At 42.6% G+C, this 26,629-nt stretch overlaps 1 protein-coding gene across 5 annotated transcripts; it reads left to right on the top strand.

The window, feature by feature from the left end:
- On the top strand, nucleotides 1-26,629 carry SLC16A5 (solute carrier family 16 member 5). 5 transcript variants are annotated; one of them, XM_069076460.1, is made up of 6 exons: nucleotides 1-178; nucleotides 656-854; nucleotides 13,170-13,387; nucleotides 20,916-21,059; nucleotides 21,471-22,268; nucleotides 22,871-26,629. In XM_069076460.1, the coding sequence occupies exons 3-6, from the start codon at nucleotides 13,189-13,191 to the stop codon at nucleotides 23,119-23,121; spliced, it is 1,392 nt and encodes a 463-aa protein (XP_068932561.1). In that variant the 5' UTR covers nucleotides 1-178; nucleotides 656-854; nucleotides 13,170-13,188; the 3' UTR covers nucleotides 23,122-26,629. The 5 variants fall into 5 exon arrangements, with proteins under 5 accessions (XP_068932561.1, XP_068932562.1, XP_068932560.1 ...); XM_069076461.1 differs by having other exon boundaries at nucleotides 653-854; XM_069076459.1 differs by lacking the exon at nucleotides 656-854.

Genomic DNA, 26,629 nt, shown 5'->3' with positions numbered 1-26,629 from the left:
TGGGGCGGGGAAAGGAGGAGAGAGGAGGGCAGAATAAAGCGAGAGGTGGGGAGCGGGAGGGTTTCGGGGAGATAGCCGACCGGAGACCCGCAGCAGAAAACGGTTTCCCTGCTTTGCAAGAAAGAGAGAGGAGACACTAGCTTCGGAGTCACTCTGCATGGGGACCTTGTGTGAACCGGTGAGCTGAATGCGGAGGCAGGGACCTTTCCCCCGCCGACGCCCCCACCCCACACCCAAAGGGTTAACACCTCCTGCTCCTCACCCCGCCCCATAGCTGGGGATCCCCGCACTTTTCCAAGATAACCCCCACCCTACCCCCGCAAGCCCAAGATCCGGGGGAAGATTCCTTTAAAAAGCCGCGCTAAGCTCAGGGTGGAAGAGAAGAGGGATGGAGGCCAGGCATGGGATCCTCTACCCTTTTGATAACACTGGGGCTTGGCAGAAAACTCACCCCCTAGCCAGTCTTGCCTAATCCATCCTGCCCTTCTTGACTGTTTCATTGTTCTGTTGGTTGTTGTTTTTAATTCTTTAATCACAATTTTAAATTTTTAAATTTAATTATCATTGTTTAAGGAGCTGGAGGGCAATGCTAGCTTGGGGGCCAAAACATACGTTTTCTTGGCTCTTAGATAAAGTCTTGTCTGTTCTTAAGCAGGGTTTACTTTGGGAGACACACCTGTGGGAGCTGGAATGGGGTGGGGTGAGCAGTTTTCTTCTGGGAACCCAGTGGACCTGGAGAGCCTGCATCAGTGACTACCAAAGCATGCTATTTTGCCCCTTCCTGCAAATCCAGCTGTTGCCTTTAAATCTCAGGGTACGTGGAGCCACCCCACCCCCCCCCAGCCTAGAGGCAGGTAAGGTGAAAACGAAAACAACTGAGAAGGGTCACAAAGCAGAGATTAGAGCTCACCTGTACTTTTTTTTTCTCAGTCTCTCTCCTGCAAATCTGCTTCCCATATCCTTGAGGAGATGGAGAAATACTCCATCTACAGGGTTCACCCGAGTCCAAACATCTCTTGTCTAATCAGTCAATCAAAAAAGCATCTATTAGTTGCCCATCTGCCAGGCACTGTTACCTAATCTTGCTGTTTCCCCAGTTTCTGGGTGTACTCCCCTTATACACCCCATACTAGGAACAAATTGTGGTCACATTTATGAACTGAGAAGGGGAGAAGAGAGGTCAGTGACTTATTTGGGTTCCCTTGGCAACAATAGAATCCAGAAATCTCAAGCTGGTTTCTCTCTCCCTTGGAAGAGTCCAGAAAAAGGGAGGTCCCATGCCAGATGTGCCTCATAATTTGTTGTCAGCCCCTGGGGGCCTGGTAAGTACCAGCTCTAATCGCTGGGATCTTTGGGATAGGCAAGAACTAACTTGAATACTGACCCCTGTCTTGGGGGTCTAAACTCAAGCCTTCAGAACCTACTTGATGACTAATCTGGGGGAAATGGTTGAGGAACCTTTTGGCCTCTAGCAGCCTTCAGGGGTGACAGCCACCCATGTTTGTTTTCTAGAAAAGAGGACACAGCCTGGACAAGGGTAGGAAAAGAAGGGGGGATCCCCACAGTTTGGGACATGAGATTCACAAACATGAAACCCTAATGGTTCACTTTTGAATCTGACTTTTACCTCAGGCTCTCTACATGAGGAGCATGGATTTTGTTCCTATGTTATCTGTACATTTATAGTGATGTGTACTTGAAACCCATAGAAAGGACAAGGAACAAGATGTACAGTGTAGCATTGCACTGCATTTAGATAAGGAGGTGTTAAGGAGAGAAATTCAGGAGGATAGAGTACCTTATTGGGAAAAAGGCTTTAGAAGAATAAGGATTGTGTTTTCCTTAAGATGTCCTGTGCAGACCCATGCACAGATTTGTCAAAAGAAGATAAAGAAACTGTAACCCTCATCTAGAGAGAGCTAAGACCCGGGAAGTACCTCCTTTTGCCCTGACAGGCTTAGCTCCCTATGTAGGGCAGTAATTGGCTTTAGAACCCTCAAGATAAGAGTAGGAGGGTCTGTCTGCTGTCAGTCTTTTCTGGAAAACATGGGCCAGGAAGGCTTTGTTCACTATCCCTGCTTTTCTCTGACAAACAGAAAGTAAGCTTCCCTGGAAGATAAAGATAATGCAAATAGGGAAACTGAGTCACCCATTTCTTTCTTACTTGTAATTGTAACCCTGTAGATATTTAGCCCTGCTTAGGTAGGGATGCCATTACTTTGTCTCTTGGGATAGTCCCAGATAACCAGATGGACCTGTTTTCTTAGGCATCACCTCTGCCAATGGGTTGAGTGACGTATGTCAGTGAAGAGTGAGACTGAGTTCTCAGTTTAAGTAACTAGGAAATTTCTGCATATGGATCAGCATGATTTGAGTAATCATGGTCAACACTGATGTAACCCATAACAACCAACTTGAAATTCCTGAAACAAATGGGGAACCAATTTGGAGGAGGAAGGCTGGCTCTAAGTCCTGGTGAGCAAAGCAGTCTACCCCTGTGTGGGATTCTTGAAGGGATTTTGGAGAAGGGGTTTCTGAAAAAGCTTAGGATGCAGAAACCATTAGGTTTGAAGCTGGAAGTGACCTAAAAGGTCATTTATTCCAACTTTACTGAGGAAGAAACAGGTAGAGAGGGGAGGTCCCAAGGTCATACAGTTTGTAAGAAACCAAACTGGGATTCAAACACAGGTCCTTTGACTCCAAATCCAGAAAGAAGGGAAGGAAAAGGAAGAAACATGTTAGGGACAATTTAAAAAAGGGGGTGAAGAAAGAGGAGAAGCAGCAGGTTGAGGGCAGTGAAGGTACTTGACAAAGGCCAGGATGAAAGATATGCTAGAAGTTTCTGGGTACCTGCCCCTAGAGGAACTCAGAGCTGAGATTTGTCCTATCCTGAATGTGATCTGTAATCAGCTTGGGAGACTCCTGAGGACCAGGGGTTGGAGTGGGAGCCAAATGTGGGGCAAAAGTAAACTGGACCCTTCATTACTCCTGACCCTAAACCCTTGAGAAATCTAGAACCTTCCAGCCCCCAAGAGCTGAGGGAAGTCTAGGCTGAGTGTTTTCCTTCCCTTCCAGACTCATGACCCACAAACCCAGGAGCCAGTAGCCAAAGGACAAGATCAATATATACTCTTCTGCTACCCAGCCCTGAATATCAGTTGGGTGTCCAAGACCCCACACACTCCCTAACCCCCTGGCTTTGCTTCAAAATACCTTCTAGAGTAGTGATAGAATCATTATTATATTACTCTACTCTACCTTATGGAGTAACAATAGAATTTATTATTTAAAAGTAAATTTTTAGAAATTCACCAAATGCAATTAAGATATACTATAGAGGGGCAGGCAGCTAGGTGGCGAAGTGAGTAGAGCACCAGCCCTGGAGTCAGGAGGACCTGAGTTCAAATTTGGCCTCAGACACTTGACACACTTACTAGCCGTGTGACTTTGGGCAACTCACTTAACCCCAATTGCCCTCCAAAGAGCAAAAAAAAAAAAAGATATACTATAGATTAAGAGAAGCCCAAGGGGTAAATCTAGAAAGTATAACCCCATAACAAATACTATAGTAGATACTACAATGACTAAAATAAAATGACTGGGAGAAATGAAACAAGAGATTAAAAAAAATAAAATTAGAATAAGAGCTCTCTGAAGGAAAAAAATCAGAAAATAATTTGGAATAAAAGGTGGAAAACCTCACCCAAGTAGTAGACTCCTTGAAAATAGACTCCTTGATTAGTTGATCATTGAAAAAATTAGTTGAAAACTGAAATTATTAGACCCAAAAGGCAAAGTGAAATTAGAGTGAATGCATTGATCAAAGAAACCCCAAACTGAAAATACTTTGAATTTCATAGCCAAAGTCTAGAGCCCCAAAGTCAAAAGAATACTACAGGCAGTGAGAAAAATTTCAAGTATCAGGGAACCAGTCATGATGACAGAAGACTGTGCCACAATATTATTGGAGAGAAAATCTTAGAATTTGGTATCTGAAAAGGCAAAAGCTAAAGGCTTAAAATAAAAAACAAGAATAACAATCTGCAAAACTGAGTAAAGTCCTATAAAGGTGGGAAGGGAAATATAATTTTTAATTGAAGACTTTTTTTTTTCTTTTTGAAGGAGGGAGGTGTAGCAGCAAGCACCCCGGCGCCCCCAGGGTTTGCCGCCACCACAGGTTCTTGGATCTGCTTTGTTAAAGGAAAGCAACTCAAAATGGGTTAACAAGCTTACTTTAATCAGTCAGACCATATATGGTTTACCTTGTTCAGGGGAAATAGGTCAGCACCCCGAACTTCAAAGTATACAGGCAGAATTATCAAGACAGAAACAGATCAAGTAAAAAGCTTTCCAAACTGTCCAGCCATTACATCCATACCCAGTCAACATCTGGGCTTCCACATCTGGGTTTTTTTTCAAAGGGGGGGGCCTGGACAACGGCTTCCCAGAATACAGATCAAATCACAGAACACTTCTCAAAGTGAGCCCCCAAAACAAAGCTACACATCAGGGCTTATATACTCTTCTCCTGGCTCAGAGAATGTAAGAACATTATGGACTCACTGGCCAATCAAGAAGTATCTACTGAAAAACAAGCCTCCCACCCCAGGCTTCAGGTGCACTTTAGCCTAGGGGCAGGGAAGATCTTCCAAATTTACATTCGCATTACAGGAGGGCAGGGCAATGGGGGTTAAGTGACTTGCCCAAGGTCACATGGCTAGTATTTTTTGTGTTGTGTCTGAGGCCAGATTTGAACTAAGGTCCTGTGCTCTATTCACTGCACTACTTAGCAGCTCCAATTGAAGACATTCAAGCCTTCTTGATGAAAAGACAATAACTGCACAGAAACTTTGAAATGCAAACATAAGAGCCAAGTTAAACTTGGGTTGTTTTTTTTCCTTTTTATAAATACTATTTTATTTTTTCTCACTTAATATTATTTTATTTCTTTCTAATTACATTTAAAGATAGTTTTCAACATTCATTTTTATTTTTGTAAGATTTTCAGTTACAAATTTTTCTCCCTTTCTTCTCCCTCCCTCTTCCCTCCCCAAGACAGTGAGCAATCTGATGATATAGGTTATAAATGTATGATCATGTTAACATATTTCCACATTAGTCATGTTGTAAAAGAAGAATCAGAACAAAAGGGGAAAATCATGAGAAAGGAAATAAAGAACAAGAAAGAAAGTATAAATAATATTTTTCAATCTGCATTCAGTAGTTTTCAGTCGTGATGTGGCATTTTCCATCATGAGTCTTCAAAGTGTTTTGGATCATTATATTGTTGAAAAGAGCAAAGTATCATAGTTGATCATCGCACAACATTGCTTTTACTGTGTACAAAGTTCTTCATATTCTGCTCACTTCACTCAGCATTAGTTCATTAATTCTTTCCAGATTTTTCTGAAATCCACCCACTTGTCATTTCTTATGTAGAACAATAGTATTCCATTACATACATATACCACAACTTGTTCAGTTGGGTATATGGGTATCCCCTCAATTTCAAATTCTTTGTCACCACAAAAAGGGCTGCTATAAATTTTTGTACATGTGAGTTCTTTTCCTTTTTTTAGTGATCTCTTTGGAACACAGACCTAGTAGTAATATTGCTGGGTCAAAGGATGTGCACAGTTTTATAGTCTTTTGGGCATAGTTCCAAATTGCTCTCCAGAATGGTTGAATCCATTCACAACTACCAACAATGCATTAGTATCCCAATATTCCCACATCTTCCTCCAACATTTATCATTCCTTCTCTGTCATATTAGCCGATCTAGGTGTGATGTGGTACCTCAGATTTTGTTTTAATTTGCGTTTCTTTAATCAATAGTAATTTAGAGCATTTTTTCATATGACTATAGACAGCTTTAATTCATCTGAAAACTACCTGTTCATATCTTTTGACCATTTATCAATTAGGAAATGACCAAGATACACTTAGAAAGGTAAATACATTTGAGTAATTTGAAAGGAGCTAAAAAATGATGAAGTGATCACATTCTAATAGGAAAAGAGAGGAATGTTTCTTGAGAATTCTACTGTCTTTAAAGGTCACAGAAGGACTTAAGTAACATACAGATACAAGGACCAAGTGTATTTTTGCTCTGTTTTGTTGACTTTAAGAGAGAAAAGAAAAAGGAGTAAAGAGAAACAAGTGAGGAAGAAGGGGGACGGAACTACTTTTCTTAATTGGAGTGCTTGAGAAAGAGTATTCAAAACATGAAGGAAGGGTAACATTAAGGAAGCAAGAATCTTGTGAACCAGGGCAGCTAAGTGTCACAGTGAAAAGAGCACCAACCCTGGAGTCAGGAGGACCTGAATTCAAATCCAGCCTCAGACATTTACCACTTACTGTGTGACCTTGGGCAAGTCACTTAACCCCCTGCCTTCCCCCCCTCCAAAAAGACAAAATAAAAATTAAAAAAGAATCTTGTGAACCTCAGTTATATCTGAATCAGACAAATGATGGTTGAACACTTACATATACACGTAGAATTTGGATGAGACATATATTAAACTCAAGGAAAGAGAAAGGGATCTAAAAGGGAGGGCAAGGCTGAGGAGGGAACAGTCAAAAGCAAAACAGACTTTAGCTGCTATAATTTGTTTTTATGATCTTTTCTAAGTCACATATCCATTTGGAGCTTATTGTAGTGTAGTATATGTGAGCTGTTGCTTTAAATAAACCTAGTTTCTACCAGACTGCTTTCCAGTTTTCAAGCAGTTTTTGTCAAATAGTCCTTAACCCAGTAGTTAGAATCCTTAGATTTACCGAACACTAGATGATTATGTTCCATTGCTTTTTGAGTTTCGTGTACTTAGCTTGTTCTACTGATCAGCTTTTCTATTTTTTTAGCCAGTACCACATAGATTTGGTGATTACTGCTTTATATATAGTTTGAGATCTGGTGTGTCTTCCCATTTTTTTTTTCATTATTTCTCTTGAGATTCTTGACTTTGGATTTTGTTATTATTTTTCTAGTTCTATAAAGTAATCTTTGGTAGAATGATTGGTACTGAATCTATAAATTGTCAATTGAATTTATTGTTAATGATTTAACCATGAGCAATTATTTGTTCTTCTATTTAGTGTTGTCTGCTTCTGTAGAGAGATTTTTGTATATGTATTCATATAATTCCTGTGTGTTGTTAACTGGGCTCCCAGATGATACATTTTATAGTTACATTTTAATGGAATCAATATAGTTAGAATTAGAAGGAAAGTAGTTAATTGGGAACAATCTTCCGCAGCAAAGCTATATAATAGCTAATTCAACATATAAGTGGTCAAAGGACATGAACAAGTTTTTAAAGGAATGACAAGCTATCAACTAAATAAATATGCTCCAAATCACTAATAAGAGGAATACAAATCGAAATTACTGTGAGATTCTACTTCAAAACCATTATATTGAATAATGAGAGCAGGTGAAGGAACTGTGAGATGACAAACTAATGTGTAGTTAGTGGAGCTATGAATTGTTCCAGCCAGTTTGGAAAGCAGTTTAGAACTACATCCCAAAAGTCACTAAACTGCATACCTTTTGACCCAAAGACACCATTACAAGTAGTTCTTACTTTATATAATCTACATTATACAATTTGACTTTATTAAAGAATCCTGAAAGAAATCATTCCAAAAAAAATTTTTAATTTTACTGTGTAGTACTGTTCTCTCTGTTCCACCTAACCCAGCCCCCCTCCAAAAAAAAGCCCCAACCTTTTTTTAAAAACACTCCATAAACAACGGAAGTTATTACTTATGCAGAAAAAAAAGCCCTTCAAGGGAAAGTAGTATATAGACTAGTGCTGAGAGGTTGCTACCAGATTGGGAGCTTGGCTGGAGACCTCCATCACCCAAAGAGACCTTTGCTCCATTCCACCCCTTAGTCCCAAGGGTCTAAGCCCCATCTATCTGTCTTCCTAGAGCCCTGCCCAGACTGTCACCCATCCTCTCCTGTCTATGTGTCTGACCCCCCCCCCCCCCCACACATGTTCTTTCTCTCCCATCCTGCTCTATATTCTCTGTCCCTCCAGACCCCACAGATCCTTTCCTCCCTCCTTTCCTTTCATCCCCCCCCTCCAAATTGCTTTAGTAGAGACCTGAGGAATGGTTCACTTAGATAAAGCAAGAACTGTGTGTACTATGCTTTTTTTTTTTGGAGGGGAGAGGGCAGGGCAATTGGGGTTAAATGACTTGCCCAAGGTCACATGGTAGTAAGTGTTAAGTGTTTAAGGCCGAACTTGAACTAACATCCTCCTGACACCAGGGCCGGTGCTCTATGCACTGGCCACCTAGCCACCCCTGTACTATACTTTTACCTAAAAAGTATCAAGGGACTATTATTATCACCCTCATTTTACAGATAAGAACACTGAGGCAGACACATGTTAAATGACTTGTCCATGGTCTCACAACTAGTAATCCCCTTAGGCTTGATTTGAATCTGTCTCACTGACTTCAAAATCCAGCATTTCATCCACTGTACTATCTAGCCACTTCAGTCATGCTATGTTGTTGTTCAGTCATTTCAGTTGTGTCTAACTCTTCATGACCCATTTAGGATTTTTTTTTTTTGGAGGGGGGAAGGCAGGGCAATTGGGATTAAGTGACTTGCCCAAGGTCATACAGCTAATAAGTGTTAAGTGTCTGAGGCCAGATTTGAACTCAGGTCCTCCTGACTCCAGGGCTGGTTATACACTGTGCCACCTAGCCACCCGTTTTTGGATTTTCTTGGTAAAGACACTGGAGGTTTGCCACTTCCTTCTCCAGTTCATTTTTACAGATGAGGGAACTGAGGCAAACAGGATTAAATGAGGTGTCCATAGTTCCACTGCTGCTACGTGTCTGAGGCCAGATTTGAACTCAGGATGATGGAGATGTCTTCTGATTCTAGGGCCTGTACTTTATCCACTATGTCACCTAAGCTGATTTTTTTCCATTTCACAGGCAGGTCCAAAGAAAATGAAAAAAAGGAAAAGGGAAAGAAAAAGAGACAGAAGAGAAATCAGGGGCTGGGAGATAAGCAGTAGGTCTGGGTTTATTACATAAATTAGAAGTTCGAGTAAACCTGACCAACAATCAGGGCAGGAACAGAGTAGTATCAGCTGATGGCCCGCCCTTGACTTTTCAAATTTGCTGAGAAAACAAATCCTAAAGTAGGTGAAGGGAGCATGATTTGCAAGGAGAGTCTGCTCTAGTCACTGGTCCTTGGGATGGGAATAGCTATGGGGGGAGAGGAGGAGAGTGGAAGCCGGAAGTCAGGAGAATTAGATGATGAAACAAACATTCAAGAGGCTATGTTACCGGTGGAGGCCAATGTCAGTTTAACCACCTCCTACTAGATCTGGAGGGAAGGGACAGGTGGGGTATGGATGTGTGCTGAGGTGAGAGGCCTCTCAAGTCTTGTGAAGGAATTTCAGTGACTCTTCAAAGAAAGCACCCTCAGACAGAATACTCAGTCCCAAGGATTAAATATCAGCTTTGAGGAGTGTTAATAATGGCTTAAGCAGGGCAGCTAGGTGGTTAAGTGAATCAGCCCTGCAGTCAGGAGGACCTGAGTCCAAATGTGACCTCAGATACTTCACACTTACTAGCCTTGGGCAAGTTACTTAACCTCAATTGCCCTGCCTTCCCCCTCCAAAATGCAATAAATAAATAATGACTTAAGCAGGTGTCAGGGAAGTGTTTGGGCATATCTGATGATGTTTTTAAATGGTGACAAGGAAGGCAGTAGGCAGAGGCAACCTGGTAAGAGTCTCTCTCTTTTTGTTGTTGTTCAATTGTTTCCAACTCTCCGTGATCCCATTGGGAGTTTTCTTGGCAAAGTTGCTAGAGTGGTTTGCTATTTTCTTCTCCAGCTCATTTTACAGAAGAGGAAACTGAAGCAAATAGTATTAAGTGACTTGCCCAAGGTCACACAGCTAGTAAGTGAGTTCAGATTTGAACTCAGATTTGAACTAGAAAGATAAGTCTTCCTGATTCCAAGCCCAGTGCTCTATCCACTGCACTACCTAGCTGCCAGCCTGCTTTTTAGAGATAGTCAGCTTCAGGGAAGTCTTTGCCTGCTTCTGTGACTGCCCTTTTTTTTTTTTTTTTAAAGCAATTGGGGTTAAGTAACTTGCTCAAGGTTACACGGCCAGTTATTATTTCTGGGTGTGGTGCTGAGTATCTGAGCCCGGATTTGATCCAGGTCATCCCGACACTGGAGCCGGTGCTCCCACTCACTGAGCCACCTGGCCACCCCTCTGTGACTGCCCTTATTTTCCAGAGTACCCTTACTTTGGAGAGTTCGGGGTCACTGCCTCTGATCCATTCACCTCTGGGCTGCCACAGGTGAGACAAAGGGAGTTATTGAATTAGGAGAAAGGAAGGAGTCGGGACTAGGTTAATGCTGAGAAGAGAACACTAGCTTTGTTTTTAAGGCTTGAACGATTTGAGGAGGGGAATCCAACAAGCATATAATGTCAAAGTTAGAAGAGACCTTTGAGACCCAACCTTTTCATTTCAAGATGGAGAAACTGAGGTCCATGGTGGGAAAGGGTTTTCTCAAGATTGCTCAAGTTGCTCACACAACTAATGGGTGGCAGATCCAAGATTGTAACAAAGATATGGGCTTCTAATTCAAACCCCTTTGAGGGCAATCTGCTCACTGTGTTGAGGAAGACTTGATGGCAGAACTCAGGAGGTAATTAGGACTATGGAAAACTTAAGATGCCCATTGGGCCAGTGGTAGAGATATCGTGTCTTCTTATCATTTCCAGAATCAAATACAGAATGCTCTGTTTGGCATTCAAAGTCCTTCATAATATAGTCCTGCCCATACCTTTCCAGTCTTCTTACACCTTGCTCCCTAATATGTACTCTTCAGTCCAGGGATACTGGTCACCTGGCTATTCCAAGAACAAAAGACTCCATCTCTCAGTTCCAAGCATTTTCTCGGACTGTCCCCCATGTCTGGAATGCTCTCTCTCCTCTCTACCTCCTGAATTCCTTGGCTTCCTTCAGATCCCAGGTAAAATTCTGCCTTCTACAGGAAATGTATAAGAAATGTAGCTAGGTAGCACAGTATATCTACTCTGAGCTCTGAGCCTAGAGTCAGGAAGACCTGTGTTCAAATTTTACCAAGTGACCTTGGGCAAGTCACTTAACCCTGTTTGCCTCAGTTTCCTCATCTGATAAATGAGCTAGAGAGGGAAATGGCAAATCCCTCTAGTATTTTTGCCAAGGAAACCCCAAATGGGGTCATGAAGAGTCAGACATGACTGAAAAGCAACTGAACAAAACCACCACCACCACAAGAAATCATTCCCCTTAATTCTAGAGTCTTCCCTCTGAACTATTTCCTGTTTATCCTCTATTTAGCTCATTTAAGCACAGTTGTTAGCATGTTTTCTCCCGTATTCAACTGTGAGCTCCTTGAAAGCAGAGTCTGTCTTTTGCCTATCTTGGCATCTCCAGGGCCTAGCATAGTGTCTGAGACACAGTAGGGTCTTAATTAATGCTTACTGAGACAGCATTGATCAGAAAGTAACAGATTTAAATATCTCAGGATATTTAAAGAGTTTCAGGGTAAGTGGTACCTATTCCCTCTTGTCCCACTTGTACATAGTGAAATAAGTTCTGAATTGGGACCCAGAAGTTCTGAGTTCAAATTCCAACTCTGCCACTTAGTGAGGGTTCTTGAATGAGTTACCTTAGTAGGATCCCTCTGTAAAAATGAGGGGGTTGAACTACATAATCTCTGAGGTCCCTTCTGTCTCTGAAATGTAGACTGGGTCCCTCCACAGAAGCCTTGACCCTAATTTGTCTGTGCCCTGCTCAGGTGTACATCTGGGTATCTGCAACACAGTGCCTTCCATATAGTAGGCACTTAATGTTTTTTGAATTACATGTTTGTGGCAGATCATTATGAATATAATTTTTATAAATATCATCTATATATCTTCCCCCATCAAAGTTTGCTGAATGAATGAATGGTGTGTAACCTTTAATTCCATTTTGGGGCTACAGAATGTAGAATCATTCAAAAGAATAACAATAACAATAACTGGCATTTACTTAGCGCTTTTAAGGGCTACACAAAACTTTAATATCTACTTTGATTCTTACAACACTCTGTAAAGTCCTAACTTAGGTATTAGTAAATTATATTTTTAAGAGTGATGTGGAATCTTGGAGGGGGAGGGGGGAATTTGAGGCTTTTTCAGTTTTAAACCTTAGAATTCTAGCAGAATGAGAAAAGAGCTTAGAGGTCTTTTGGTTCAACAAAGGAGGAAACTAAGGCTCAGGGAGAGAATAACTTAGGGAGGTGGGGGGTGGTAGAGGAAGGTTATCACACAGCTAGTTAGTGGCAGAACAAAGGTTGGTAAGTACCTGTATAGGATTAATTTTTCAATTGGTTTTCCCTTGCATTCTCAAGGCAAATGAGAGTGAATTTTAAGGCTGCAATTGACTTGCTTCAGCAAACACCTGAAAGTAAAAACATAATCAGCCTTAGCATTAAGAGAGCCTGGGCAGGGAAGTTTTTAATGTTTCTTCCTTGTGCACCTGTGGGCTTGGGGTCAGTAGTGTGGTAGAGTAAGTGCCCCTTTCCTGTTGTACCAGGGGAGGGGATGGACTGGAGTCAAAAGATGTAGATTCAAATCTCCCCTCTCTCTGCTCCTTATAACCTGTGTGCCCATAAGCAAATCCTTTCTGCTCAGTTGACTTCCCTGTTAAATGATGGTGTTGGTTGTGATTCCTTTTCAGCTCTAAACTTTTGGGGAAGAGATGGGTAGAGAATTTAATTTAGCCTTCTCAAAGGCTCAGGAGCCTGGCTTCAGGCATTGTTCACTCTGCCCCATTCATCTTCACATTGACATTCCTGTTCCCACTCACTCTCTACAGGCCCCTCCCTTATCTCCTGCCTACCTGGCTCCAGGAAATGGGTCAAAGCAGATTGGAAGCCAAAGTATGGGCCAGTTGCCTCCTGTCAGAGTGTGGTGCTCCCGTATAGGAACCTGGGTAGCGCTAGATTCCACGCCTATAAGGAGGGACGAGTTTCTGTTGTGTGGGCCCAGGCTCTTCCTGTGAATGTGGCAAGTGACCAAAAGGGAATGTGAGCAGCCCAGGCTGCCAATGGCCTGATTCCTGACCCCTTCTTTCTCCTCCTGGAACCTAGGTGACTCCTGCAGGAGAGAATGCCTCAGGCCCAAGAGCAGACAGAGAGCAGATGGTCTTGGGTGGTGTTGCTGGCCACCGTGGTGATTCAGGGCCTGACACTAGGCTTCCCTACTTGTATCGGTATCTTCTTCGCTGACCTCCAGCATGACTTTCGTGCCAGCAACAGTGAGACATCCTGGTTTCCCTCCCTCATGATCTCATTACTGCATGCTGGAGGTGAGTTCCCTGCAAGGGGGAGGGATTGGAAACATTGAGACACTGACTATGAGCCTGAAGGAGTGGGGTCAGGGACTTCATGCTCATTTGAATCCTGACTCCTAGAACCAGGATGTTAGAGGTGAAAAATGCTTCTTGGAGATCATTTAATATAATCCCCTCATTTTTCACTCAAGTAGAAACTGAGGTCTAATGACTTGTCCAAGGTCACACATCTGGTTGGTGGAATGAATTATAGAATCCTAGAATGGGAGAACAAGAAGGGACCTTAGCAACCATGTAGATTCCTTTGACATGAATTAGCAACATTTTTTAGAGCACCATTACATATGTCATGTCCTTTGATCTTCATAGAAACCTCAAGCATTTTAATTACCCTTTTACAAATAAAAAAGTTAAGTGATTTGTTCAAGGTCAAAGTTTGAGTTCCAAATCCTCTCCTTCCCCTCCCCTCTCATTGAGAAGGCAGGCAATTTGATGTTATACATGGTGGTCATATAAAACATATTTCTATGTAAGTCATGTAAAAGAAAAGAGACCATAAAAAAGGAAACATAAAGTTTTACAAAAGTATGCTTCAGTCTGCATTCAGACTCCATTAGTTCTTTCTCTGGAGATGGATAGCAGTTTTCATTGTAAGTCCTTTGGAATTATCTTAGATCATTGCATTGCTGACAATAGCTAAGTCACTCACAGATGATCATCATACAATGTTGCTATTACTGTGTACAATGTTCTCCTGGTTCTGCTCACTTCACTTTGCATTAGTTCATGTAAGTCTTTCCAGGTTTTCCTCAGAGTGTCCTGCTCATCATTTCTTATAGCACAATATTTCACCACAATCATATACCATAACATGTTCGGGCATTCCCCAATTGATGGGTATCCCTCCAATTTCCTTTTTTTTTTATTTTTGGAGGGCAGGGCAATTTGGGTTAAGTGACTTGCCCAAGGTCACATGGCTAGTAAGTGTTAAGTGTCTGAGGCCAGATTTGAACTCAGGTTTTCCTGACTCCAGGGCCAGTGCTCTATTCACTTCGCCACCTAATCACCCCTCCCCTTAATTTCCAATGCTTTGCCACCACAAAAAGAGCTGCTATAAATATTTTTGTGCATATAGGTCCTTTTCATTTTTGTTTTTTATCTCTTTGGGATACAGACCTAGTAGTGGTATTGCTGGACAAAGACCCTTTTTCAACTCCTGTCTCCTTTCCCTGCTCTCAACAGATAAAATTCTTTAAAATATCTTCAAGCAAAGACATTACAACACACAATTCTCCTCCCCCGATTTCTTTTGGAGGTGGAGTACTATGGGTATGGAACATGGCATGTAATCATAGATTGGGCTGATTTTTTTGGCTGATATACTTTTTTATGTTTTATTCTTTATTATAAAGGGGAGGGTGTTGGAAAATGAAAATTTTAAAAACAAGTAATTTCAATAAAAATTTAGAAACAAAATTTTAAAAAATTTTCAAGATGGTCCTAGAATTACTTCCCAGTTTTTGATATGAAGTATCAAGGATCCAAATCCAGGTCTTTTCTCTACAAATGGGCTACCCATTGACTTTTCTATCAGGCTCCCCTGCCTACCTGCTAACCTACCCAGATGATTCTTTTCCCCTTCTAGATTGGAATGGGATTAGGCTGGGGATTAGCACCTTGTGGTATCGCCCAGTGCTACTGAGTCTTATGCCCTGGCGGATTCCCTCTTTACTGGCATGAGTCTAGTTGTGGATATCTCCAAATTTAGTCATAGGGTGCTTGCTAGTATGCTGTAATTATTCTTAAAACTCTCCAGTCACTTACATCACTGAACTTTGAAGTAACAGGACCTCGGTTCAGATCTTCAACCTGTCACTTACTGCCTTGGGTAAGTCACTTAAGCTCTGTAGGTCTCAGTTTCCTCATCTGCAAAATGAGGAGGTTAGATGACATGGTCTCTACAGTCCATTCACGCTCTAGATCTCTGACCTGGATCCTATGAGCTTATGACCTTAGCCTTGGAGTGTTCCCAGAACTGTCCTCAGGGATGAGGTAGCTGATTCCAGGAGGAGGTAGAAGCCACCAAGGAAGCAATCACTGTGGCTGCTCTGGATATATCGAAAATTCTCATCACTAGGAGAAGGAGATGACAGATCCGAACATGAGAGATAGATGGAGCCAAGAAATACAACTCTCCCTGGTACTTTCTGGAGAGTTGGAGGATAGGGGTGGTAAAATTGGAAAGGAAGGAAGGAAATAAGCATTTATTAAGTGCCTGCTGTGTGCCAGCCAGTTATTTGCTTTTCTAAATGTTCTTTCATTTGATCTTCACAAGAACCTTGGGAGGTAGGTGTTATTATTATCTCCATTTTACAGTTAAAGAAACTGACACAGACAGAAATTAAGTGATTTGCTCAGGTTCTCACAGCTAGTAAGTGCCAGAAGCTGGGTTTGAACTTGGGTCTTCCTGACTCGAGGCATAGCTCTCTATCTACTATACCACCTAGCGGCTTTGTAAACTTAGGTGGATGAGGTCACTTCAATTTAGAGGAAAAACTTTGTTTTGTTTTAATTTTTAAAAATTTTTATTTTTAGTTTCAAATTTTCTCCCTCCTACTACCTCCTCTCCTACCCACTGAGAAGGCAAGAAATACAATACCTATTATAAATCATCCAAAATATATTTCTACATTAGCCACATGAACAGCTCCAATGAACATGGAACAATTTTTGCTCCTAGTCTAAGGGCTTCTTCCCAGTGGGAGAGTCGGAGTTGGGAGGAGGTAAAAAACATACCCAGAATGCAAACAAGGATGAATCAGGAATGACACAGACAGTTTTATTCCCATGAAGAGGAATGCCAAGCAGTAAAGAATCATAGAATGATTATAATCCCTTAAAAGGCCACACTGAGATATTTGCCACAGTGCTACTCATTAACTATTTCACCTTTTACCTCCATTGTGTACAACCCCATCATTGCTAAGTGAGTTCTTTCTTATCTCCTAAAATCTTTCCCTCTTGACTGGCTGGTCAACCTCTGCCACTATTTATGCCCCAACTGCTCTGGAAACTAATACCCTGATGCCCTAGTGCCCAGGGAAGAGCCAGCTGCCTTTGGAGATCTCATGAGGCCCTGTACCTCCAAAGTAGAGAAGATACAAAGAAGGGACAACTCCATCCTAGATACAGGCTTCTCTAGGAGGCTATAAGCTTAGAGTTTTTCTTTTTTGTTGTTTGTTTGTTTTGCTTTTTGGAGGGGGGAAGGCTGGCAATTGGGGTTAAGTGACTTGCCCAAGGTCACATGGCTAGTAAGTGTTAAGTGTCTGAAACCCGATTTGAACTCAGGTCCTCCTGACTCCAGGGCCTGTGCTCTATTATCCACTGTGCCACCTAGCCACCCCTAGAGTTTTTCACTTTAAGGAAACATCAACATGTATATCAAAATCTCTTAGGATGAAGTTCGTATGTCAGAAGTAAGGCTTGAATCCAGGGCTTACTGACCCTCCGTCCACCCTCCCAGCCACCATTCCTTTGCGTAAGGGGCCAGAAATTCATCCCTTCTTTATATGTAGTATAAAGTATATCCTACTTTATATGTAATATACTTAGGGGAAAGATGTCCACCCCACCAATCCTCTGAGCTAAGAGTCACCCTTGCATCTGGCAGCCAGCAGGAATAGGAGCCTTTAGGCATGGCGATTGCCCCCTTTGAAGGGGTTCCAGCTCAGCAGCCAATTAAGAGTCATCATAGCTGACAGGTAGCAGTCAGGGGATAGCTGTGCCTGCTCTCCAGTGAGAGGAAGTAGGGAAAGAACCCCTCCATCATGTATTGCCACTTTACAGGCTACACAAAGTGCTTTGCAAACTATAAAACAGCATATAAATGTCAATTATGACTGGTTTTATCTACTTGACAGAACTCTTCTGAGGATCAAATAAAATGATATATAAAACACTTAATGGTGGGTAAAAGGACTCCTCCTCCCCCACCCCATGATTCCATTAGTACGGAAATCCCCAAGTGAAGAAATTTGTTCTCCCAGTGCAGGTCAGCACCCTCTATGCAAATTACAGCCTTAGAGAATCACCTAGACCTCTGGGAGGTTAAGTGACTTGCCTTCATGTGAACCCAGGTCTTCCTAGATTTAAAGCCTAATGTTCACTGTGATGGACTGCCTGTCTTATGATGCTATAGGTTAATAAATTTATTTAGGATATTACAAGTGTAAATCATTTCTCCCTTGCAGACCTCGAATCAACCTCTGCTGGGACCTTCCTTTCCCCCGTGTTCCCTAGAGGTTCCTTCAGTAGCTGCTTCCTGGCAAGGTGCTGATTCAGTCTTTGTCTTGGTAACCTCCTAGAAGAGGTTGCCTCATTCCTCACTTCAGGCACTTCAAGGAGGTCTCCAGGGAGGACCAGGGCAAGGAGCCAGACTCTTTCAGGAGTGGCTGAAAGAGGAGAAAATTCTCTGCCAGCCCCTTGGACTGGGTCCATCTCTCTCTCTCTCTCTCTCTCTCTCTCTCACACACACACACACACACACACACACACACAACCTCCATTTGCTTGGGCCTAGTAAGAATGAGGAGGATAACCCAATTCGGTTCAGGTTTCTTCTTCCTCCCTTTCTTCCCCTTTCACTTGGCCCTGCGCATGCTATGCTGGGTCCCCCAGCCGTCTTCCAGTCACAAGGGAATGTTTTCCCTTGCTTTCTCATGAGATTTGTTGTAGTGAGGTAGATTAGAAGAACTGGCAAAGAGATGGGAACACACTACCTGTGCTTGGCACACCCTCCAGTAGTAGGGGGTAAAAGACCCTAGTCCAGGGAATCTCCTGGCAGGAGAAGAAGGGAAGGATTCTTGGCCCTTTATGCAAAGGAATAGTTGCTGGGAGGGTGGACTGAGGGTCAGTGAGCCCTGGATTCAAGCCTTAGTTCTGACATATATGAACTTCATGCTAAGAGACTTTAATGTACATGTCAATGTTTCCTTAAATGCCCTAACTTATGTGGCACAATGGATAGAACATTAGACTTGTAGTCAGACACTTATTAGTTGTGGGACTCTGGGCAAGTCACTTAATCTCTGTCTGCCTCAGATTCCTCATCTGTAAATTGGGGATTATAATGGCATCTTCTTTACAAGATTGTTATATGGATCAACTGACAAATCTATTCAACTCTTGGCATAATGCTGGGTACATAGCAGGTCCTTAGTACATGGTTATTCCCTTCCCCTCCTAATCAGATGTAAGCTACTTGAAGGGCAAGTATTGTTTAATTTTTGTCTTTTTCTTCCTAGTACACACGCCCAGAACATAATAGCTACTTAATAAATGTTTGTGGAATTTTGAACTAATTAATAGGGATCAAACTGACTAACTTATTCAATCTATCCCTCCTGCCAAGAAGATATAATAATAAAGAATTAAAAAAGGATTTTTAAAAATTGGTTCAACTAAACTAACCAACACATAAACCAAATTGGATGTTACAGGCAGTGTTCCATACCTATAATTCTCTAACTCTGAAAAGCAAGGAAGAAAGTCCATTTTTACAGCTCTTCTTTGGGGCTAAGCCTGGTCATTATGATTGTATCGTTATTTCAGTAATTGCGATGTTTAATTTTATTATTTTTTCCATTTCCATTGTAGTTGTTGTGAACATTGTTTTCCCGCTTCTCTCTGCATCAGTTCATCATCTAAGTCTTTCTATGCTTCTCTACGTCCATCACGTGTGTATCTGACAGCACAATAATGCTCCTCTACCTGGTCAGCATGATGGCCACCATCTTTGTTTCCCGTTCTTTGCTATTACAAAAAGTGCTGCAATAAATATTTTGGAATTTAGGAGACTTTTCTTTTTATCATTGACCTCCTTAAGGGTAGATTTCTAGCAGCAAGATCTCTGGGTCCAAGATACTGACATTTTAGTAATGTAGCATAGTTCCAAATTGCCTTCTGGAATGGTTGGACCAATTCATAGTGCTCTGAACAGCACCAGTCAGATTTTTACTTTTACAGAGTTTTCATTACATCATTTAATTCTTACTATGAACAATCCTATGAAGTAGATAACTATTATTCGCCCCATTTTAACAGATGAGGAAATTGAGGTGGCTCAGGGAGTTGAATTGATTTCCCCAAGGTCATGTAGTTAGCAAATTACAGATTCAAATTGCAGATTTATGATTCCAACTCTTGTGCTCTCTCTACTATATACATACACACTCGCAACCCCTTCTCTCCTGTAACCACATACGATTGATTACATACAAACTCATCCGTATTATCACGTCCACACTATTACACTCACACCTCTATACATTCACTCATAATCTCTCACATTCCCATTCAACTCTGATCTGTAAACATACTCATACTTTCTCATGTTGCCAGGTCACTAAGAAAGGTGACATTTGAGAAAGCCCTGAGTCATAGTGAGTACAGAAATTGGGACTGAAGTTAATAGGATGACTGGGAGTAGGGTGAGGTGGGGTTTGACATGCTCTCCTGGTTAGATGCCCAGAAGCAGATGGCTTGTGATAGCTCATTTCCGAACATCTATGTCTTAGATTGTGGGATGCCCTCATTGGAAGAGAAAAAATGGATACAGGAATGGGTTGAAGATTGTCCCCTAAGCATACCTTAATGGATTTAACCAATCCTTGTTCCAGAGTTCCATGTCTGAAGGCTACCCACACATAAGCTTTTAATCATTAACTTCATGCAACCTAATAAGCTACTTAGGGCACAAGACCTGGGAAAAACAGATCACCTGAGATAGCCTTAGAGGGCAGAACTAGAAGCAATTGCAAAGAGGCAGCTTTAGGTTTTGTGAAAGGGGAAACTTGTTAACAAATAGAGCTGTATACTAACAAAAAACAACAATTACAATAATAAGCAATTATATAGTGCTTTAAGGTTTGCAGAATGTCTTATTCATTTTTTCCTCACAACCCTGTGAAGTAGGTGCTGTTATTATCCTCATTTTACAGATGAGAAAACTGAGGCAGGCAGAGGTTGACTTGACTAGGATCACAAAACTAGAAAATATCTGAAGCTGAATTTGACTCCATGTCCTACACTCTATACACTGTATCACTTAGGTGCCTTGTGGTAGAATGGGCTTCCTCAGGAGGTGGCATGCTCAACATCACTAGAGGCGTACATAGAGATTCAGTAACTTTCAGGAATATTGCTGAAGGGAGTTCTGTTCAAGAAAATGTTAGACAATGAGATTCCTTTCTACTTGGAGCTTTTTTATGGGGTGCGATAGAATGGAAAAGCTCCCTTTGATCTCAAGAAGTCCTTTTGGGAATGTTGCAGAAGGGATTTCTGTTCAGAAAAACATTAGACTTGGAAGATTCCTTTCAACTGGGAGCTTGTCTGATCTACGAAATGGGATAGGAAGGAGGAGTTCCCTTTGGTCCAAATGTGCCCTCGTGCCCTAAGTGCGTGCTATTCTCCAGGACTCCAGGCTTTCCCCCTGGCTCCATCCCTAACCTGCCCCACTCTCTTTCTTTCTGGTTTCACCCCCCAGGGCCAATTTGCAGTATACTGGTGGAGCACTTTGGCTGCCGATTGACAGTGATGCTTGGGGGAGTCCTGGCCAGTTCAGGCATGGTGGCTGGCTCCTTCTCCCGCTCCCTTAGCCAGCTCTACATCACAGCCGGATTACTCACAGGTGACAGCCATCAGTTGCCCTCTCTCTTTCTCCCCCTAAACTCCTAAGTCTGGGGTTTGGTGGGATGGGGGCTTGGAAGAGCAATAACAGGAGGTTGAAGGGAAGACAGCAGATCTGAGAAGTATAGTTGGGGAGAGAAAGAAATGAGTAGATTGTTTGAAGGCAGGGGTGCTGTACTATTCTGACTTGCTCCAGAAGTGATCTCTGGCTTATTCCCAGGGGCAGCCTCAATCATGGACTAGAGGCCAAGCCATGTTTAGCTGGACTAGTAAGTGGGTGGGGAAAGGGGCAAAACTGCCACCTTAAGGAACTGTTGGGTGTGGGGAATGGACCTCAACTCTCATCAAAGCTTTAGAAGACCCATCTAGAAGGATCATGGCATCTTTTGCTTCCCCCTTCCTTCCACTGCAGGCCTGGGCATGTCCTTCAGCTTTCAGGGAGGTATCATAGCATTGGGACACTACTTCTTCCACTACCGGGCAATGGCCAATGCACTGGCCTCAGCGGGTGTCTCCATTGGTATCACGCTGTGGCCCCTGCTTTCCCGCTACCTCCTGGAGGTCTTCGGATGGAGAGGCACCTTCTTGATCTTTGGTGGGGTCTTCCTTCATTGCTGCATCTGTGGATCTGTCATGAGGCCTGTGGCTCCTGAGGCTGAGTCAGTCCATCACTCATCCAGCAAGGTCCCCGAACAGGGCCATCTGTTGACTTGTGGTCAGGCTCTGCAGAGACATCTGGCCTTCGATGTCTTCCTCCAGAACCAGGGCTACCGCTTTTACACCCTGGGTGTGGTATGGATGCTGATGGGCTTCACTATTCCCCATATCTTCCTGGTGCCCTTTGCCTTGAGCAACCATGTGGAAGAACACAAGGCTGCTCTGCTCATCTCCATTATTGGCTTCAGCAACATATTCCTTAGGCCCCTGATTGGGGTGGTAGCTGGCTGGTCAGTGTTTGCTGGTCGCCATGTTTACCTTTTTGCCCTGGCACTCTTTTTAAATGGGCTAAGCAACCTCATCTGTGTCTTACCGGTCAGCTTCTCTTTGCTGGTTTTCTATTGCCTGGTGTACAGTGTCTCCATGAGTGGCATCGGGGCTCTGCTCTTCCAGGTGCTCATGGATATAGTGCCCACGAACAGATTCTCCAGTGCCCTGGGTCTCTTCACTGTCCTTGAGAGTTTCACCATCCTTATATCTCCTCCATTGGCTGGTGAGGATAGGGAGGTTATCAGTTGGGGAAGGATTCTGGGGGTGGTATCTGGGAAAGGGAATTTACCTTGGGAAGAAAAAAAGAGGGTATATATAAATATGGTATCATGGAAAGAACATTGGATTTGGTTCTGTTACTAACTATCTCTGTAATCCCAGGCAAGTCACATAATCTCTCTAGGCCTAAGTTTTCCTCATCTATAAAAATGAGACAGCTAGACTAGAAGGCATTTAAGGCCCCTTTCAAATCCCAGGGAAAGGAACTTGCTATATATCACACAGTCTGACTTAAGGAGATGAAAAAAGTAGTGAAAAAAGCAGGAGATTTGGATTCCAAAAGCCTGGATTCAAGCCTTAGCTGGGCCACAACTAGTTTTATGATCTAAGGCAAAGTTTATTTCCCCAACTATAAAATGGTGATAATATTACTTGCCTTGGCTGCTTCCCATAAAGTGATACTTTGTAAATAGGAAAATGCTATGTCAGTTATGTGATTTTTTTTTTTTAAGGACCTAGGAGTCTATCAGGGAAAAACCTCAGAAATAGCTCCTGAGGGCTTTGCATCCTTCCCCTCCCTCAACCTGGCTTCCTTCTCCCGTGCAGGTCTACTTTTGGACACTACTAGCAACTACAGCTATATTTTCTACATGTCCAGCTTCTTCCTCATCTCAGCTGCCTTATTCATAGGCCTCAGCTTCTTCCTCCTCTACAAGAAGACTAAGGAGAAGCAAATGATGGACAGAGTCCATGAGGAACCTACTCCAGAAAAGGACCTCAACCAGAGATACTCAGAGGAGCCTGTGATTAAGTCACACTCGACAGTCACATATGTGACCTACGTCACGAGCGTTTGAGCCTTGGAACTCGAGGGTGCATAGACCACCAGTCCTTCCTGACTCTAGGCCCTCCTTTATTACGTCTCTTTGGTCTCTCCCCACTCAGGGTCCAGTGAAGCACTAGCTTCTTGAGCTCTCTTACCCTTCGATCAGAAGGCTCCTCAAACCCTTGGCTCTCTCTCCTTGAGGTGACCAGAAACCCCTTCCTCTCTCGACTCTTAGGAAGGAGCAGCAAGGTCCCTCATATGACTAGGGGAGACTATGGGCAGCGCTGGGCAGAGGGAACCAGATTTGTCCTAGCAGAGACCAAGAAAAACAGTACGTTTGAATTGTACACAAGGACATTGTTTCTTGGAGCAGCTGGCTATAAAACTCTTTGAACTAATGAGGTGAATTAATGAAGCACAGAAAATAAGTTTGGGGTAAGTTTTATTTCCCTTACCCCACCCCTTCCTTTTTTTTTTTCCTCCACTTGGCAGGAGCAGTCTGGGTGGAATTTTGTTTGTTGATTTGACTGGATTGAGTTTCCAAAAAGAAGCTTTCTCAGGGACCTTTAAGAATTGATTTTCTTTGTATGACCTAAACTTACTCTCTGTTCTGCTGCATGTAGGCAGGGCTGGAGTGCCATGGCCCTGATTCTGCCCAGAAGAGATGAGTCAGTGCCCTCACTGGCACCCCCTCTCTCATAATCAAGTGAATGTGGACCTACTCTGCACATCCCTGCTTCCCTGTGCTAAAATCCTCCCTATCCCCTGTGCTGTAAGGGGGGGGGGGGCAGATACTTTAGCATAAGCCCCTATATTGAACTATGTTTCTTGATAGGTCAGAGGGGAATTGAGATTTATAGGATATTTGTTAAGTGCCCCCACTGTGTGCCAGGCATTACACTGGCCTTCTTGGAGAATGCAAAAATGAGTAAAAGACCATCAGAGAGAACTAGGAGTTCTGAAGGAGCTCATGGTCTAACAGTAGGGCAGGGTGGGAGTCTGGCATGGGCCAGCAGGCACATACATTTGCTGCTAAATACCAGGTCTTAAAGGTTTTTTTTGTTTGGTTGGCTTTTTGGTGGCCCCCTTCCCTGCAAGGTTAGGAGACAGCTAGGTGTCTCAGTGGATAGAGTACTGGGCCTGGAGTCAGGAAGACCTGAGTTCAAATCCAGCCTCAGACCAATTTGTAACCTTAGGCAAGTCACTTAACCTGTTTGCCTTAATCCACTGGAGAAGGAAATGGCAAACCTCTCTAGTATCTTTGCCAAGAACATGTACTTGTTCTTGTTCTTGGACAGTACTGTGTACAGGGTCACATAGTTGGACACAACTGAATGACCCTTGCAAAGGGGGGCAACCCAAAGGCCTGATAAAAAAAAAACTAATCCCTGAAATTGTAGTTTACCTGCACAATGGTCTCAAAACTCTAGGACTTTGCTCTCCTCTCTCTTCCCCAAAATTTCCACCCCACCCCCGCTTCCCCATACTGGCAACCATCCCAGGGCAAGATAAGGACCAAGGACAGAGAATCGGTTTGCACAGTGGGAGGCTCTGGAAGGTGATATTCAGAGGGAAGAAATTTAATTTTGAAGCCACTTCCTCAAAAGACCCAGAAATACCCCAGTTCTCTTTCTGGGGTTTCCAAAGCAGTGGTCTAAGACCACTGCAGAAGAAGACATATTTAATCTGGATCTCATCTGTCTTTCCTCCCACCACAAACATTTAGAGGGCCTAGAACAGAAAGATTATTTAGATTATCTTTTCCTTCAGTATCCTCATTGCTCTGGAAGATACATGGTTCTGTCTGGGTGGAATCAATTTCTCTACTGGGTGATAGGATCAAACTGGTACATTAACTCCCCCTAGAGGCCAGGCTCCCCCCCCCCCCCAGTAGCTTCAGCCCTGGCGAAGAGCACCATGTTTGATAGGGATAAGGATACCATTTTATTTGGAGGAGTAGGAAGGACAAAGCTATGGTCTTGGCCCATGTGTGAGCTGTTGAACAGAGTTTGGGTCTCATTGGGCAGTTTGTGAGACTTGGATTCAGGGGTCAGAGTAATCTTCCCAACCTTACTGATGCTGGGAGGGTGACTCCGTCAACCTACCTGTCTCATTGGTAAATTGGATGATCTGTTGGACTCTCTCCCTTCCCTGCCCCCATATATACTTAGTAGCACAAAACCGAATCAGATAAAAGAGAAATGATTGAGGAGGTATCATCATACAGTGGGAAAAGGTCTAGACTGGGAATCAAGACCTGGGTGATTTCTGATTTTTTCTGTTATTGTATGACCATGGGGAAGTAACTTCCCCTCTCTTCTATTTCTGTCCCCTATATAATGAGAAAATTGGAATTGATCTCCTTTCTAGTTCTAAAGTTCATTGGGGGGAAAAATTCTATATCCCCTTGGATTTGTATCCATTCCTACTAAACGTTGTCTTCTATGTCCACATATGTACACATGAATGTTACAAACTATTTAACTTTGGTTCCCTCTGCCCTATTGTAGAACCACTGGAAGATGGGCCCAAAAAGTGCCGGAATTGTAAGCAGCTAGGTGAAGTGCATATTGATTAAAATTGTCTGTAAAGTGAATAGCAGCTAACTACAGTTAAGTACCTGTCCTTACCAACCCTCACCACCCACCCCCTTGCTCACCTGCTGCTAGACCAAGTCTGCTGAAGCAAGTAGGATTGTCCTGAAGGATCATCCTTCAATGCACATTGTCTTCTTTTACTAGACTGTAAGTTCCTTGTGGGCAGGGCCTGTCTTTTTCATCTCATATTTACTAGTAAGTGAAAACTTAGTGGTTTGCAAATCTTCTCTTCACACCCACCTTGGGAGGTAGTTGGGGCACAGCTAATTTTCCCCCTTATCCCTAGAAGAGAAGTAACTTGTCACGATTTTGAGCCAAGGTCTTTGTCTAAAGTCTAGTGTTTGCCTGCATACACAGCCCAGTGAATAAGAGGGACCTGTTATACATTTGTTGAATAAATCAATCAAAAAGGATTTATTATTAAGCACCAACTGTATGCCAAACACTTGGGCTAAGTGGTAGGGATACAAAGACAAAGCACATAAGTTTGCCCTCAAGAAGCTTATATTCCCTATTTGCGGAGACATGTATGTAAATAGATACAAAAAATATATACATATATTTTTAGAGCAGACCTGTGATTTCATTTTTAGAGTGAATTCTTGATAAGGGAACTCCTTCTACACCTGCAGATCAAGATTTGCTCTGCAACTCAGTGTTAGTGAGCTGTCTGGGGATGCTGAGAGGTTCTGACTATATGACCTGAGGGTCATATAGTGTGTATAAGAAGTAGGACCTGAACCCAGGGCTCCCTGACTCCAAGACCATCTTGCCAAACTTTTCTGATCATGTAGCACATGTCAAGAATTTGAGCACATAATTCTAATATACGTATATTTACTTATTTATAATTATATATGTACTACTGAACTAATAGTATGCATTGTACACAAAATAGAAATTTTTAAAATGAGTAAATAAAATATTTTCAATATGATTTCA

The sequence above is a fragment of the Petaurus breviceps genome, unplaced genomic scaffold, assembly GCF_028583685.1.
Source record: "Petaurus breviceps papuanus isolate PSGF00001 unplaced genomic scaffold, PetGlider_PUasm1.0 90925, whole genome shotgun sequence".
In the NCBI taxonomy this organism is placed as follows: domain Eukaryota; kingdom Metazoa; phylum Chordata; class Mammalia; order Diprotodontia; family Petauridae; genus Petaurus; species Petaurus breviceps.
Note: the sequence above shows the minus strand (reverse complement) of the source record. Positions and strands in the feature narration are given on the sequence as shown.